Source organism: Fragaria vesca, linkage group LG2, assembly GCF_000184155.1.
Source record: "Fragaria vesca subsp. vesca linkage group LG2, FraVesHawaii_1.0, whole genome shotgun sequence".
NCBI lineage: Eukaryota > Viridiplantae > Streptophyta > Magnoliopsida > Rosales > Rosaceae > Fragaria > Fragaria vesca.
Window position 1 is genome coordinate 21,229,473 of NC_020492.1, and position 16,462 is coordinate 21,245,934.

Genomic DNA, 16,462 nt, shown 5'->3' on the forward strand with positions numbered 1-16,462 from the left:
AAGTCGTCGGCTAAAGTCACAGACTTTAGCCGACGAAAAAAAATTGTTTCGTCGGCCTGTTTTTTTTTTTTTCGTCGGCTAAAGTCTTTCTTCTGGTAGTGTATACTGAAAGTGATGTGTCCAACCAAAGAGATGACACAAGCAATCTTAATAAGACAAAGAAACCTTTCCTAAAACATGAACGATTCAAAACAGGGAGCAAAGAGGTTTCAAACCTTCTTACTCAGTCTATCAGTGGACCTTGACACAGCCGATAACGACTGATCTTTGAATCACACAGGGATCAGCTTTGTATTGGATAATGTATCATAAAATCCAAGCTGGAGCCTTGAGCATCAAACCATTTGGTCGGTCACGGGTTGGCATAACAAAAAATCTCAACTCTTAGACTGGTTTGAGCGCCAAGACACTTCCCACAAACTCAGTTGTCCATTTGAATTTAAAAGACCTATTAAACTAATATAACAGACTTTGAAACTCAAGACAGCAAAAGACTCAGTACTAGGATAGCAAGCAAGCTGCTAACTTCTGTGAAAAACAGTGATACGCAGATGCATGTTTTACCTGAAACCATAAGGAATGTTAGTGACACTTGTTCTTGATCAGATAACAGCATCTCAAAGTGTTTTGCAGGATACAAAGATTGCCAACTATCTTTATACCTTCATAATATTCAAAGCTCCTACTCGATCCGTCTCAGTAGAAGCTTCACACCTCTCAGTTTCGGTCAACCATGGAGACGCCTAATTCCATGGAGATGCCTCTTCACGGATCCGCTTCTCTTCCAAATAAATTCATGGGACCTAATTTCATCAAGAGAGAGAGATCATTCCTTCAGTCTCCCACTTATGGAAACCTCGTCACTGTTCTTAGCATCGATGGAGGTGGAATCAGAGGAATTATCCCCGGCACTCTTCTCAGTTTCCTTGAGTCTGAGCTTCAGGTATTGCTATTTTCACCTCTCCAAGCCTATTGTCATCTAGCTTTGAGTTCGATGCTCTAATTCCAACAATCAAAATATACGTTTTGGTGTGACCAAATTTCATTACATCAAGCGAATGCATTAACGTTGCTGGGTGTGTATGCAGAAGCAAGATGGTGAGGATGAAAGACTGGCAGATTACTTTGACGTCATTGCAGGAACTAGCACCGGTGGTCTAGTGACTGCCATGCTTACAGCCCCGGATGAAAACGGCCGTCCATTATTTGCTGCTAAAGATATCAACAAATTTTACCTTGACCACTGCCCTAATATATTCCCCCAAGATAATTGCAATATTGATTGTCTTCCCTTGTACGTCTTCTAGTCCCCGTCGATAACCTAGCTACTGGTCTTCTATCTAGCTAGTTCTCTCTCGCCCATTCGTGTATAGACTCCAGTCCATTATCTAGTTAATTTCACTAATTTCTTTATTTTTCTTGAACAGCACTCCTGTAACTGATGCGATGGCAGTGGTAAAAGCTTTCAGAGGGCCAAAGTATGATGGGGACTATTTACATAAAATAGTGAGGGAAAAATTAGGAGAAATCAGATTGCATCAGACATTGACTAACGTCATAATTCCCACTTTTGATATAAAGAGGCTCCAACCAACCATCTTCTCCAGCTATGAGGTTTAATTTGTTCATACACTTCTTTCTCTTATATGCATGCCATTTCTTATACGTCATGATACTATTTATGGCAAGTAGTTCTTGATTTTGCAGACATGATGATATATATATATATATATATATATATATATATATGTAGGTGAGGAAGAACAGTAGCCTAGATGCTTTACTCTCGGATATATGCATTGCAACTTCAGCAGCCCCAACCTATCTTCCAGCCCATCATTTTGAAACCGAAGATTCCACAACCGGTCAAATAAGAGAATTTGATCTCATTGATGGTGGTGTTGCTGCTAATAACCCAGTAAGTAATGGAGCCTAAGAACAACGGCAATGATTTACATCGAGGACATGGTCGATTTGGGTAGTTAGTAATTTTTTGATAATTATTTTTTTTTAGAAAATTTTAAGAACAGTACATGAAATTTTCTCGATTGAGAATTATGGTGTCTTAAGATCCAAAACTATCATATAAATACATGAATTTACAAACCCGACAAACTTTTAGTACAGGCCCTCAATAACGCTGTTAACCTTATGTTATTATTCAATTTTTTAAAGGGTAATTACGTATTTTCAGAATTCCTCTCTGCTCCATATCTCATACCCCAAGATTTCTACCCCATTTCGTTAATCAAATCATCACCTCAACCTCTCCGATGTGGATCACCACCTCAACCATCGTTGTAAAAGTGAAAATCAACACAGATGCCAAACCCACAACCACACTAAAATGCCCAGAATAAAATGCCCAGGTCCAACAAAAATCCCCACAGAATTCATCTCATCATTCTAAGTTATTCAACAATCACCATCCTCGTCCTCGAAGTCTCCTCCACTCTTCAAATGCTTCGAAAGCTGAAATCTGTAAATCAATATGCACAAGAAAAACACAGATGTATTTTACAACTTGTAATTCGAAATCCATGGCAAGGTGGTCGGATATAGCTGATGGGTCTGATGTAGATGGCGAGAAGAAGGAAGAGCCAGAATACTTCTCGAAAGCTTCACAACGCAGTATTTCAGGGAGATATCCTCGAAGAAATTGAGTCGGTGGAAGGGTATCGGCACCGGCAGAGAGACGAATCGAAAAACCTAGACGAAGAGGACCGGTAAGATATGGGGTTGTGGCGGAGGATGATTAGGATTTTGGGATTTTTGTTTGATTGAATTAGGATTTGAAATTGAGAAGGTGAGCTTGTGAGGAGTTTGGGTTGGAGCAGAGATGGAAGTCACCGAATGAGAAGAGACATGAGAAGGGTTTCTTTATTTTATTTTGAGAACAACTTTATTTTCTTTATCTTTACTAAATGGACGAAGTTACCCTTAAAAATATAACGGAAATGTATAAATTAACGGAGAGGTTAACAAAATGTATTGAAAATGGGTGAGGTTAGATAGTTCATGTACTTATGTTGTAGTTTTGAAAGCAAGGTAACTTTAATTCTTAGTCGCGCATAGTTCATGTACTGTTATTGTAATTTTTTTTTTTTTTTTCGGGCACTGGTGGCTGTGAGTGAAGTGTCAAAAGAAACTTTCACGGGAAATCCCGACTTTTTTACAATGAAGCCAACATAATATGCCCGGTTTCTAGGTGTATCATTGGGTACTGGGTCAGCAAAATGTGATGAGAAGTACGATGCCCAAAATGCAGCTAAGTGGGGTATTCTGGGATGGTTGATCAGAGGCGGCGGCGGTTCCTGTCCGTTGCTTGATATATTTACTCAAGCAAGTAGTGACATGGTTGATTTCCACCTTTCTACAGTATTTCAAGTTCTGAGAAAAATTACCTAAGAATCCAGGTATAGATACGTCTGTGCCTGAAATTTACTGCATTTTGTGAATATATGGCGAAGTTGATAGTCTAATAACAACGAACATGCATCACTGGTAAAAGGGGCATAATGATTGACCAAATTATTAGGGCATAATAATTGACGATTTTGATTGAAGGAGGACCATACCTCTTCTTGAAAACGCTTTTAGCTCCAATATCTCTACCAAACCAAACATATATATCAACAACTTTTTGATGATCTTTTCATTCCCCCTTAATTATGGTTTTCTTTTCTAGCTGGTGAATAATATGTTGATAAGCAAAAATGTGGCGCAGGATGATGATTTGGGCAAGACATTGTGTTCTGTGGACATTGCTACAAAAGAGAACTTGCAAAATCTTGTAAAAGTTGGAGAAAACTTGTTAAAGAAAGCAGTTTCCCAAGTGAACTTGGAAACCGGTATCCATGAGCCTGCCCATCATTCTACCAATGAAGAGGCTCTAGCAAGGTACCTAGCTATTAGATTTTATAGTGCTACAATGATACAATGTTTTTCATCATCAGTTCGAGAAACATCATAGAACTTAACAATCGTTTGTGTTTAACATGCATTAATATTGTGCAGGGTTGCTGGAATTTTGTCCAAGAAAAAGAGAGTCCGTGAAATGAGATCGCCACAGGGAAAGAAGGCCACAACAATAGCCAGCTCCAAATTGTCAAATTTGTCATTCTCCTTCAAAAATGTTTAACCAATTAATATATTGTTCCTTTTAATTAGGTCATTAATTGGTATTCGAAAGAATGACTCAACCCATCATTGATAGATTACGTTCACAAACTATGAAATTTAATTTCAATCGTAATTGAGCGGGGAATTGTTTACATGTACGACGTCTCTATCAATAAATACAATTTACCATCTTGATTTTGTCAGTGGACTATGAAGTTTATGAATTCTTACTCGATGTTTCTCCGTACGCGAGAGTACTTAATGAAGTCTTACTCGATGTTTCCATTGCAATCCGGAGCCGTGCAATGGAAAAGCTGAAGCGCAAGCCGAGCAGTTTGAGTTTGACAGATAGTATTTCTTGGGTTTACTCTACGAAAACTGGGGAGCTATACATAACTCAAAAGGCAGTGGAGAAGAAAGAGGGGTGTGAAGATGAAGAAGATGATGAAAAGGAGGAGTTATCAGTGGCAAGTTGCTTCTCTTGCTGCTCATCTAGTGCTGCTGCAAGTAGGGATGTGTTTCTCTCTGTCAAGACTAGTCTTTCAAGATGTTCGAGCCTTGATGGTTTTGAATTCAACTTCAACGACTTTCAGACGAGGCAGTCCATAATTCAACAGCTGTGCCATTGTGAGGGTTGGCCGTTTGCCGGAAGGCTGTGTTGCTTCCGCCTCTGCCCAAGTCTCCATCGGAGTCGTGGACATGGCGAAAAGGGACTGTAACAAAATCGAAGAGCTTAGCCTCCGGATCACACACAATGACACCAAATATAGTGCCTACTTAGAGACGCTTGCCATTGCTGAATAAGAAAGCAGTTACAATTACAATAATTTTTCTCTGTAAAACCATGCATATGATCCGTTTCGTTGTGATTTTTGGAAATTCTACATATATGTAGTCCTATAGTACATTTTGATAAGAAAATTATCAACTATGAAATTCTTAAAGCAGATAATAGCATTGGCTGCAATGTGTTCTAATGAAACTGTCAAATAAAACATCTGACTAATGGATTCCCTTGTTACATTTCTTATTAACTGTCCCGCAGATGAGATGAACTACACAAGTATATATAAATCACAAATTAACCGACTTATAAAAGCAACACTCAGCAGAGGCAAAAGAAACTGATCAAGAACATATCAGAAAAGCAATCGCATGATTGCATTATTCCATTCATAGATCAAAAACACTAACATGCTCTTATTAACTGCCATCAAAACCTAAATATCAAGGTTTTCTAGGAGAGTTTGATTGGCCTGATTTCAATTACAAACATGATCATGAAACACACGAAATCTTCCAGTCAGTAAACAATCCAAAACTCTGTGACTAAGCTCTTTGCTCAACATATGACCCTGATAGTCCAGAAGTTCCAAGAACACTGACCTGCAATCAATACATAAAATCATATTAGTTAGCAAGCAAATATATATGCATTGAATCACAGGCCGGTGTGAAAGTGGCACACAGGAGAGTCCCTACAATTCAGGATTAAACAAACTACTAGAGTAAGCATCTCTCCGGTTTACATTACTGCCTTATTGGGACGTAAAGTCATATGAGGAAGTCAGAAAGAAAAGACTTGCATTTGATCACAGACTGCATGTGAATGTGCTAAACTAGAGTGCCTATGCTGCAGGTAATACCCAAACTGATACAGTAAGCATTCCAAGGTTTATATCAGTACCTTTCCCCACTCAGAACCTATGCCGCTACACCTCATCTTCAAGTATATCAGCCTGGTTCCCAACTCAGTCTCCACCTTCTTCCGCAAGTAGGTCTCATCGGGCCCAAATGCATCCAAATAGGCAGCGTAGGGACTGTAAATCGTCTTCAGCGCATTCACATACTCATCCGACAACTTCTTCACATTCTACACAAACATTTCAAAACAAACACATTAAAAAAATTTCACACGACCACAAACAAGAACAAATAAACAAAACAAGACAAAAAATCCCCCAAACCAACACCGACTCCAATACCTCTCCGCTGATACCAACACTGTCATCCATATCCATCTTCAGCTGCATAACCATCCCTCCAAACTCCTCCATAGCTTCAGCGGCACGCAACATTTGGTGAGATGCTCTTTGCCAGCCTGGTCATCAGTGTTTTTAGACAATGCAGCCTTGACTCTAGTGACAAGAGTACTAGGGAGCTCATCCCAACTTGCAGCCATCAAGTCTTGAAAGCGTAGAGCAGCAGAGGGTCTTTAATCTCAGGAAAATGACCCACATCGTTACTGAAACACCGCACCCTCCCCAAACTCGTCGAAAGAGGAGACCTCTGTTCATCTATATATAACAACACTAATCAAGCTCCAAGCTTTAACACTAATCACTCGCACAAAGTCATAAGGTGTGTATACGTTTCAAGTAACTTTTTTATTAATATGATAAACGACTTTAAAGTTCAAACCCAATAGTAGTCAAGTTACTAATCAATTATTGAATCTCAGTTTGAAAAAAAAAAAAAAAAAAAAAAAAAAATACAATTATTGGACCTAGTACTACAGCTCCACAAGACGTAATTATCACGTTGTTGATCATTGTTTAATAAAGATTTTGTAACTGGTGGTTATATTATTCACACACAAATGTCTGAGTATTACATGCCTTTATATAGGCTACATCGAGAACCCTAATTGGATTGTACAAGGAAACCTATCTGTATAAGGAAAGCAATTACAACAATAAAGATGATGATACAAAAACTAATTAATTGCTTCAATACTCCCCCTCAAGTTAGAGTGTATATTGATGACACTAACTTGTCAAGAAGCAATCCAAATTGCATCGAACTCAACGGTTTAGTGAACATATCTGCAGGTTGGTCCTTAGTCCGAATATGCACAGTCTTCACAACTCCTCTCTGAACCTTTTCACGTACGACATGACAATCTATCTCGATATGTTTCGTACGTTCATGAAAGACTGTATTATTAGCTATGTAAACGGCTGCTTGATTGTCACAAAACAGCCTAGTAGGAGCTAATTGTCGAACATGAAGGTCATGTAAAATGTTTCTAAGCCAAGTTACCTCACAACATGTAGAGGCCATGGAGCGATATTCTGCTTCTGCACTTGAACGAGAAATCGTTCCTTACTTCTTGGTTCTCCACGATATAGGTGCTTGACCAAGCATAATACAATAACAAGTGATGGAACGTATAGTATCCTTGCATCGTGCCCAGTCAAGGTCACAAAAAGCTGTTAACTCAAGGTTACCTGATGAGGGCAAGAGAATTCCTTGACCGGGGCTATGCTTGATCTAACACAGCACTTGATGGACAACATCTAAATGTGGCTGCCGTGGTTGATTCATAAACTGACTGAGGATGTGAACTGCATATGCTAAATCTGGTCATGTAATTGTTAAATAGATTAAACGACCCACAAGCCTTCGGTACTGTGATGGATTTGTCAACAATTCACCATTAGCTTACGTGAGAGAAATATTCTGATCAACATGAAACTTACAAGGTTTAGAGCCAAGATATCCTGCATCTTCAAGGACTTCAAGTGCATACTTGCGTTGACGAAGCACAATTCCCTTCTATGATCTCGCCACCTCAATGCCTAGGAAATATTTCAACTTTCCTAGATCCTTTAGTTTAAATCTACCCGAGAGGAACCTCTTTGTTGCTTAAATGTCTTCAAGACAATTACCAACCAATATCCCATCATCTACTTAGACTAGCAAAGCAGTGAATCTTTCGAATTGAACCCGAACAAACAAAGAATAATCTGTCCAAGATTGTACAAAACCGGCAAACTTAAGAGCACTAGAAAGCTTGATGAACCATTGTCGTGAAGCCTGCTTCAACCCGTATAAACTCTTGTGCAACTTGCATACTCTTGTCTCCCCCTTTCGTCTGAAACCAGGAGGAATAGTCATGTATACTTCTTCAGTAAGATCTCTGTTCAAGAACGCATTGTTCACATCAAGTTGATGTAAATGCCATCCCTTAAGAGCGGCAAGACTAAGCAAGACAAGAACAGTTGTCAGCTTTGCTACTGGGGCAAAAGTTTCCCTGTAATCAATACCTTCCACTTGACTATAGCCCTTGGCAACAAGACATGCTTTGTACCTTTCAACTGTACCATCAGGATTCAACTTGAGCTTGTAAACCCATTTACAACCAATTGGTCGTTTGTGAGGCGGCAAAGGGATGAGACTCCATGTCTTATTGTTTAGTAATGCCTGAATCTCAGTGTGCATGGCTTTGCGCCATTCTGGAACCCGTATTGCCTGTGAGTAAGAGGTTGGCTCTTTGTGGAGGGTGAGTTGTGTGACAAAAGCACGGTGAGAAGGTGATAGTTTGTCATAAGATGAGACATGAGCTAGGGAATGAGAGGTACTTGACGTCGGTTCAGCTGGTGGGGCAGAGCGAGAAGGAAGTACTGCCTCGATTTGAAAATCACGCAAGTAACTTGGTGTGTGAGTAACTCTTGAAGATTGACGAGGAGGTGTTGATGCATTGTTATCGGCAGGAGGATTGGACTCGATAGGTGCTGCAGGAACAGACTCGATATTGTCTGTAGGAATGGACTCGATAGGGATAGATTTTGGAACTGATTTGATAGGAGAGTTTTCTGGTGTTTATATAGGAATAAAAGAGGATGTAGGTGGAAGCAGATTAACATTGGAGCCCGAAGAAACCCTATCAACTAAACCCGAGGTTTGTGGATTGTCCCAGACACGAGATGCCTCAAAGTTGATTGGTGAAACCCGATTTGGAGGGATCCCGTTATGAGGTAATGGAACGGCAGAATGATAGTTTCATGAAAATCGACGTCTCTTGACACAATCCCTTTTTCCTCTGTGGATATCCCAGAAAAACACATCGAACTGCTCGAGGATCAAACTTTGAAGGTTTGTTTGGATGAGTGCATGCAAAACAAAGGCAACCAAAAACTTTTAGGTGTTCATAACGTGGTTCTTTGACAAACAATTTTTCAAAAGGACTTTTATCTCCTAAAAGAGGTGTTGGGGTTCGATTGATTAAATATGCAGATGTTAAAATGGCATCACCCCAAAAAGCTCTAGGAAGATTTGCTTGGAATAACAAGGCTCGTGCCATGTTAAGAAGATGTTGATGCTTCCTCTCAACCACACCATTTTGTTGAGGTGTGTTGACACAACTTGTTTGATGACAAATTCCCTTTGATACATAAAAACTTTTGTGATCAAACTCGGGACCATTATCACTACGCACTGTTTTGACTCGTGCATTATGCTGATTTTCGACAAGAGTGATGAAATTGACCAAAAGATTTTGAGCCTCTGATTAAAGTACTCCTAGTGTAATCATCTACGATAGTGAGAAAATATTTTGCACCCAAGTAAGTAGGTTCATGATAACCTCCCCAAATATCAACATGGATTAAATCAAAAGGTAACGCACTTGAAATTTAACTTAAAGGAAAAGGCTTCCGAGTTTGTTTAGCCAAAGGACACACAGAACAAGTACTTGCAGTGCAGGCTTTATTGGAAAGAAACGAAAACTGAGAGTAAACTCGGCTAGAAGGGTGTCCAAGCTGCTGATGCCAAAGATAAGATGACTGACTCGATATTGCATTGCATTTTGCTCGCTGAACTTTGCCGAGACAGTATAGACCTTCCTTCTCAGTCCCAATCATCTTCCCCGATCGTAGGTCTTGTATGACACAAAAATCTTTTAGGAAAACAGTGATAAAAGATAAGTCACGTGCAATTTTACTGACAGATATGAGGTTCAAATAGAAAAGTGGTACACATAAGACATTGTGCAAGGTGAATAACGATGAAAAAGTAACTGTTCCAACGTGACTAACTCGGGCTAGATGGTGAGTTTGACACTTTTATTTTGGACAAGGTATTTGGTGGTGAGAAGATTAGGGTTGCATACTATATGATCAGTTGCCCCACTGTCTAGAATCCAAATACTTTGCTTGTCACAATTCGTAAACTGTAAAGCTTTACCTGAGAGTTCCTCAAAAATAGAACTATTACCGACATGGTTTGCGGCACTAGACTTCTTCTCATTCAACATCTCAAGAATCTGTTTGCACTCGCTCTTTGAAAAGGGGAAATTACCCGATCTGCCTTCTGCGTCAAACATGGCTGCAACGTTGTTCCCGCGTGCATCATGGTTCTGTGTCTTTGCTGCTTCTTCCAAAGCTTTTCTCTTCTTGCAGTATTCATATGTGTGAGCTGTCAGGCCACAAAATGTGCACTTCAGATGCGCGCGACAATATTTTGTGTAGTGATTTTTACCACATTTGCCGTATTGCTTCTTCTAACTGCTAGCAGTATCTTCTTCACGTCCCTGATTCTTAACTGCAAACACAGCCCCTTCTGGTTGTTGTACGAGTGCTTTTCCTCCCAAAGATGCCTCGGCCTGTTTCTCATGACGTAGTATCATGGAATAGGCCTTGTTGACCGCTGGAAGTGGATCAATAGAGACAATAGTCCCACGCATTTGTGTATATGTTTCATTAAGTCCCATGAGAAACTTCATGGTTTTCTGATTTTTGATGTACTCACTGACCTTGCCCCCTTCTTCACATCTAAGATCACACAAGGCGTCACGTTCATCCCACAAGGCTTTGAGTTTGGTGAAGTAGGCAGTAACAAAATCAGCACCTTTCTCACACTTATGAATTGCGTTTTCAACATTGAACAATTCCACAGTGTTTGTTTGCATAAATCTCTCATGTAACTCAAGCCAAACAGCCCAAACACTTCTACATTGAACAACGCTTTTAGAAATAAACGCAGACATCTATCCCCTCAGCCAAGTTTTGACCAAAGTATCGCACCTATCCCATTGTTGTTGTTCTTCCAGCTTCTCATCGGTTGGGCGCTGTAGAGTCTCATTGATGAAACAAATCTTGTTTTTGATTTTCAACGCGTCTTCCATGGATTGACTCCATTGCGTGAAATTGTCCTCCACCAAGGGTTGCGGCACGAGAACAGCGCCAGGCTGATCTGAGTGGTGGAGATAAAGGTAGTGAGTGGAGACCTCCCATGGTTCTGTAGTGCGCATGGTTGGCTGCGAAGCAGCGGCTTCTTTGAGGATTTTCTCCCTCAAAAGCTTCTCCAGCTTCTTTTGCTTGTCTTCAGTCATGGAGATAGTCGTGTTTCGAGTTTAAGATTTCTTTAGGTATTCGGCCTCTAATCGAAGAGCTCTGGTACCATAAAGATTTTGTAACTGGTGGTTATATTATTCACAAACAAACGGCTGAGTATTACATGCCTTTGTATAGGCTACATCGAGAACCCTAGTTGGATTGTACAAGGAAACCTATCTATACAAGGAAAGCAATTACAGTAATAAAGATGATGATACAAAACTAATTACTTGCTTCAATATTTAATGAAGCTTGATCGCTTTCGCCAAAGTCATAAATCAACTGACATAATAACTGATACTATATCAAAGAATTCTGTTTCTTTCGATGGTGATCAAAGAATTTTGTTGGTACATTACATGTTTATACTTTTGGCTACAACTTGAAGTGAATCCATCTTTTTGTTTCCCCTTTGTAAATTGTTGGTACCCACCCCAGAAGAAGAAGGCCAAAAATACACCTACAATTTTGGACCAAAATAATGCACGCTAGTATGATGACTCTGACCGGACACAGCCATAAATATGCAGACAAAACCTTCCTTTTCCTTCACCCCTCCTAGACTTGACTTGACACGTCCTTCCTTCCTTATCTCCCTCTCTGTTCTTCATCATCTTCTTCTTCTTCTTCTTCTTCTTCATGGGTTCCAATGAAGTCTTACTCGATGTTTCTCCGTACGCGAGAGTACTTAAAGATGGAACAATCGAGAGACTTAACGGAACCCAAGTTGTTCCGGCCGGGTTAGACCCTCAAACCGTTCTATCCTGTTAAACAGTAATGCGCATTAGTCTCTCTAGACTATACTTAAGTTATCTAGTTTAATCTAGAACTTGTCTTTAGTGATTATGTATGGTTGTAGAAAAGTCTAGATTACATGTAATTAAATATAATCTAGTATTGTCTAGAGTGAAGTCATGTCGGTGGAGGTAAACCAATGTCGGTTTACAACTCTATAAATAAGTATTAAAGCCTTGTATCATGAGGTAATCAACTAAGCTATCAATACAAACTCGGTTTTTCTACAACAACTAAATCTCCTCTGTTGCACAACTCCTCTAAACCAAATCTTCCATTTCCTGAACACTCTTTTGACATAAACACTACTCACCTAGACTCATAAAAACCATCATATCCAAAGACATAGTCATTTGCCCGCAAACCGGTGTCTCAGCCAGACTTACAAACCCAATATCACTGAAACCAGTCCAAAGCTTCCTTTGATAGTTTACTATCACGGTGGAGCTTTCTGCATAGCTTCAGCTGCTGAGCCACTCTACCACAACTGCCTCAACATGCTTGTTGCTGGGGCTAGAGCCATTGCTATTTCTGTTAGTTACAGATTAGCCCCTGAGCACCCACTGCCAATTGCCTACGAGGATTCATGGGCTGCGCTTGAATATGTCTTCGGTGGTGAAGAACTTGATGAGTGGGTCAAGGATCATGTTGATTTGAAGCGAGTGTTTTTGGTGGGATATAGTGTTGGGGCTAATATTGCACACCATTTGGCCTTGCGGGTCAAGAAGTCCAACCCGGATCCGAAGGTGAAGATCGTTGAGGAAGTCGATGGTGGATACATGGTGTAATAGGAATCAGAGATTTATTGAAAATGAAAGAACAAGAAGTAAAGAACACGTTGAAAAGCTTGGAGGCTATATGGTTGCTATTCTCATTTATTGGAAAAGAGTGTTACAACAAGTATATATAGGACTATATAGGACTACATAGGGCTAGATAAGAGAAAAACATGACTACCCGTACAATATAATCCTAAAATACCTATTTGGTTAACATGGTGGAGTTTTGTGTGCCCATCGGAGAAAGGGGGTGATGACCGGCTTATTAACCCGTTTATCAACGGATCCCCAAGTCTGGAGGGGTTGGCTTGTGGTAAGGTGCTTGTTCTTGTTGTAGGAGAAGACATACTGAGGGACAGAGGGAGGCTTTACTATGATGAACTGGTGAAGAGCAACCGGGCAGGAAGCAAAGAGTTGATTGAAACAGAAGGGGAAGATCATGTGTTCCATATCTTCAATCCTAATGAAGAAAAGGCTAAGACCTTGATCAAGGATTTGGGTTCTTTCATAAATCAAAAATAGTGCAAGTTCAGTGGAAGAAGAGAAAAAAGGGTATTTCTGGTGTGGGATTCCTCGTCATTCTTGAATATGCCTTGGTATTCCTATGTACTTTAATTCTTCATCTAAACAAAATGTACTTTACTACTGTTGCCAGCTTTTTAGTGATTTATCACATATGCATGCAAACTGACAATTGAGATTTCAGTAGCCTATGATCGGTACAAATGAAGACTTTGGTTCTTAGACGGATCCTCTTAGAATAATCATTATTATCTAACTATCCAACTTAAAGAAAGGGGTGAATTGTGTTTCGCATTGCTGTGAAAATCTGTTATTCTTTGATAGTTGATGATGATAGTGAAGCAATGCAATCAATTTCATACAGTAAATAATAAAAACATGGTAAAACCTGTTAACTGGGAATGAAAGTCAGGAAACAGAAACTCTCGTGCATACATTTTAAGTTTGTCTTAAACCAGTCTTACATGTTCAGTACTGAAACTCAGTTGTGCACACTTGCATGCTGAAGTCTAGAACACAACAGTATCGAGCATGGTTCCCAAGGTCTGGACTATGTTTGAGGACATTAAGTTGGAGACATGTTCTTCTAGGTGCTTCTTGGCATCTTGTCTTCCCACATTTGCAATAGCAAGCTTCTCTGGAGACAACTCATCCTCCTCCTGCACGGCCTTGTTGTACTTGACAGCTAGGCTCAACATCTCCAGCAGAGACCAAATGAAAGAAAGAACAATGACTCTGTGCACTAAATAGTATGTACCCCATACATCAATCAAAATCAGCAACTTCCATACTTGCTGAAAAAAACAATTCCAATTTACAGAGCCAGAGATGTGGAATCTACAGCCTAATGGTGCCATAACAACTTTCATTTCAAATAAAATATGATCTTTTTGGCAGTTTGTTCTAGCTTTATTAGGTCAGGACTTGGATTTGTAACCAGGCAAACCGAGATGAACCTTTACATGTTATTCTTAAACTATAATTATAGTGTGTTTGGAGACTGAAGGTCAGCCTACTTGACATCTCCGCAGTTAAAACTTGCAAAATTGAACCTTAGCACATCATAACACTTGAAAGCTCTTATCACAGATTTTCAGGTATATGGTGTCCCTAAAGTTGCATTCTTTATCATCTGTCACCTACTCCTCATCTTCACATGCAACAGTCAGTCTATTAACAATGAATAACCTCAAACTTAACAAGAAAGAACACCTAGAATACTCAATGCCAGCAGAGTAACCTCCTTCCATATGGGTAACTGAAAGTACATGCTGTTAAAAAAAAAAAACCATGACAGTACAAAACCACTAATTTGCAGTAGGCGATATCTTTACTTACCTGAACAGTTCGCTCATTTGTTTTTGAATGAGTATCAAAACGTTTTAGGGTCAGCCCATCAGTCCATTTCTTCTTGTGAAGGTTAAGCAACATCTTCTCCTCGAGTTCATTCTTCCTGTAATTGATTGCTATAGAGTAATAATGCCGGTTTAAACCATGGATCAAGCAGATAAATATCCAATCACAATTCACAGCAAACTGCAATCTTCACAAATTATGAAATTACAATAATACATACCTTTGAGAGTTGCAGATTGACTAGTCTGGAGAAGTAGAACTAGATAGATTGAGTGGAATTTTGAGAGAGTGGGAGGGTCAGAGAGCCAGAGATATTGAAATCATTCAGTAGGCTATTCAAAGAATTTAGAGAGGGTAAATCGCTTTGAGGAACCAAATATTGAGAGTTCCAAGACATATTGCTTCGACGGCTAGAGACGGGAATTTCGGAGAAACTCAGATTTATGATGGATGAGTAGAGATGTGAGAACTCAAGAGTCGCGCAAGAAGAGAAACAGTTGAGGGTTTATTATTTTTTATAAAATTCAATTTATATACACATAAATGAAAAGAAAAAAAAATTTGGTGCCCAAATTTTTTTGGGCCTGAGGCGGCCGCCTCTTGGGCCTCACCTCAGGTCTGGGCCTGACCAGATAGCCAACAGCCGAATCCAGGATGCGAATGGTACCACCCTACAACCATCTCCGGTCTGCATTGACAATTAAAAGAGTTTATACATGAAAAAGCAGAAGGGATAACTAGGGGTATATCTAACAAGACTGTTGAATGCAAATGACAGATGTATGCAAGCAAGCAAGCAAATGACAGGGGTATATCAAATCTTTAAAATCCACCAGAAAACTGTCCGTACTGCCAAGGACATAAAAAGAAGGCCCAAGCGGCCAAGCCTATCTGAATGAGACTCGGACAGACTGGTGATAACGGAGATGGTTCAAGTCATTAAGGCTTCAAGAATCTCTCAATTGCAAATTTGCAATGCTCAAGGCACGTTTCTTAATGAAAGATTGAAAGGTCTGTTTACTCTTTTTGCGGTATCTTAAAGGCTTCTTAGGCCCAATGACTAATGTGTTGGAGCCCGTCAGCCAACAAGGCATTTCAGCCCCTCTCATGGTCACGGTTATAATTCAACAATAACATTAAGCAACATTAGGTTTGTTTAAACTTTAGGTAAGGGTTTTACACGCCTGGATTGTGAGACTAGATGACACTAATATGGCTACATTATGGTTCTCGCATATGAATATTTATAAATGACTAAGATCACATTGTGTGTCTGTGTATAAAAGAATTTTTGTTGTTTTTTATTGTTTGTCAAGGGGTAGTTTTTCAATGAGGACCTTAATTATAGAATTTTGATTTGGTTGCGGGATCATTCTACTTTAGCATATACGTGTGTGGGGAAATTATAAACTGTACTTGGAACACCACGTGGCATTTGATCTCCTTTAATACTATTGGTCTAAGTGTTTTTATCTTATTTCTGATTTTTTATTGGTCTATTTATTTACCTGTATTTTTTTTTTCACCCCATGTTTGTCTCCACAGGAAATTGTGTTACATGATTAGCTAGGAACATCACCTGATAGTGTCACGTGATGTTCCGAGTACATAAAATAATTACTCACATGTGTGTTATGGTTCGAAGGAAAATTAACCATTCTCATGCTTCATCCAAACCGGCGGCCAAGTTTCAGTTGATGTTAATAGTTTAATTTGGAAGTCGCTTTCAAAATCACCTTTTTGTTTTAAACGTTGTAATTGTTTTTTTTT

The 16,462-nt window shown here is 39.5% G+C and overlaps 1 protein-coding gene and 2 pseudogenes across 3 annotated transcripts in view; 2 read left to right on the forward strand and 1 right to left on the reverse strand.

Moving 5' to 3' along the window:
- Positions 1-733: 733 nt before the first annotated feature.
- Positions 734-16,462, forward strand: part of LOC101292771 — a 29,481-nt pseudogene continuing 13,752 nt past the window's right edge. Inside the window, exons 1-11 of the transcript XR_184157.1 lie at positions 734-920; positions 1,096-1,294; positions 1,428-1,614; positions 1,754-1,917; positions 3,114-3,416; positions 3,728-3,900; positions 4,018-4,107; positions 4,171-4,181; positions 4,327-4,800; positions 5,762-5,896; positions 8,619-8,806. The product of XR_184157.1 is annotated as an uncharacterized LOC101292771 (transcript). The remainder of the gene's footprint in view (positions 921-1,095; positions 1,295-1,427; positions 1,615-1,753; positions 1,918-3,113; positions 3,417-3,727; positions 3,901-4,017; positions 4,108-4,170; positions 4,182-4,326; positions 4,801-5,761; positions 5,897-8,618; positions 8,807-16,462) is intronic.
- On the forward strand, positions 12,226-13,405 carry LOC101311064 (probable carboxylesterase 2-like). Its single transcript, XM_004291081.1, has 2 exons — positions 12,226-12,814; positions 13,030-13,405. The coding sequence occupies exons 1-2, from the start codon at positions 12,533-12,535 to the stop codon at positions 13,066-13,068; spliced, it is 321 nt and encodes a 106-aa protein (XP_004291129.1). The 5' UTR covers positions 12,226-12,532; the 3' UTR covers positions 13,069-13,405.
- The window catches only part of LOC101310771, a 10,346-nt pseudogene continuing 7,729 nt past the window's right edge, over positions 13,846-16,462 (reverse strand). The window contains exons 5-7 of the transcript XR_184022.1: positions 14,675-14,842; positions 14,577-14,579; positions 13,846-14,034 (exon numbers count right to left, since the gene is read on the reverse strand). The product of XR_184022.1 is annotated as a 26S proteasome non-ATPase regulatory subunit 14-like (transcript). The remainder of the gene's footprint in view (positions 14,035-14,576; positions 14,580-14,674; positions 14,843-16,462) is intronic.

Excerpts from the sequence above, each read along its gene's own strand:
- LOC101311064 (XM_004291081.1), top strand. The coding sequence starts at position 12,533 with ATGCTTGTTGCTGGGGCTAGAGCCATTGCTATTTCTGTTAGTTACAGA. Across the intron at positions 12,815-13,029 it reads AGGAAGTCGATGGTGGATAC|ATGGTGGAGTTTTGTGTGCC; the intron begins ATGGTGTAATAG and ends TATTTGGTTAAC.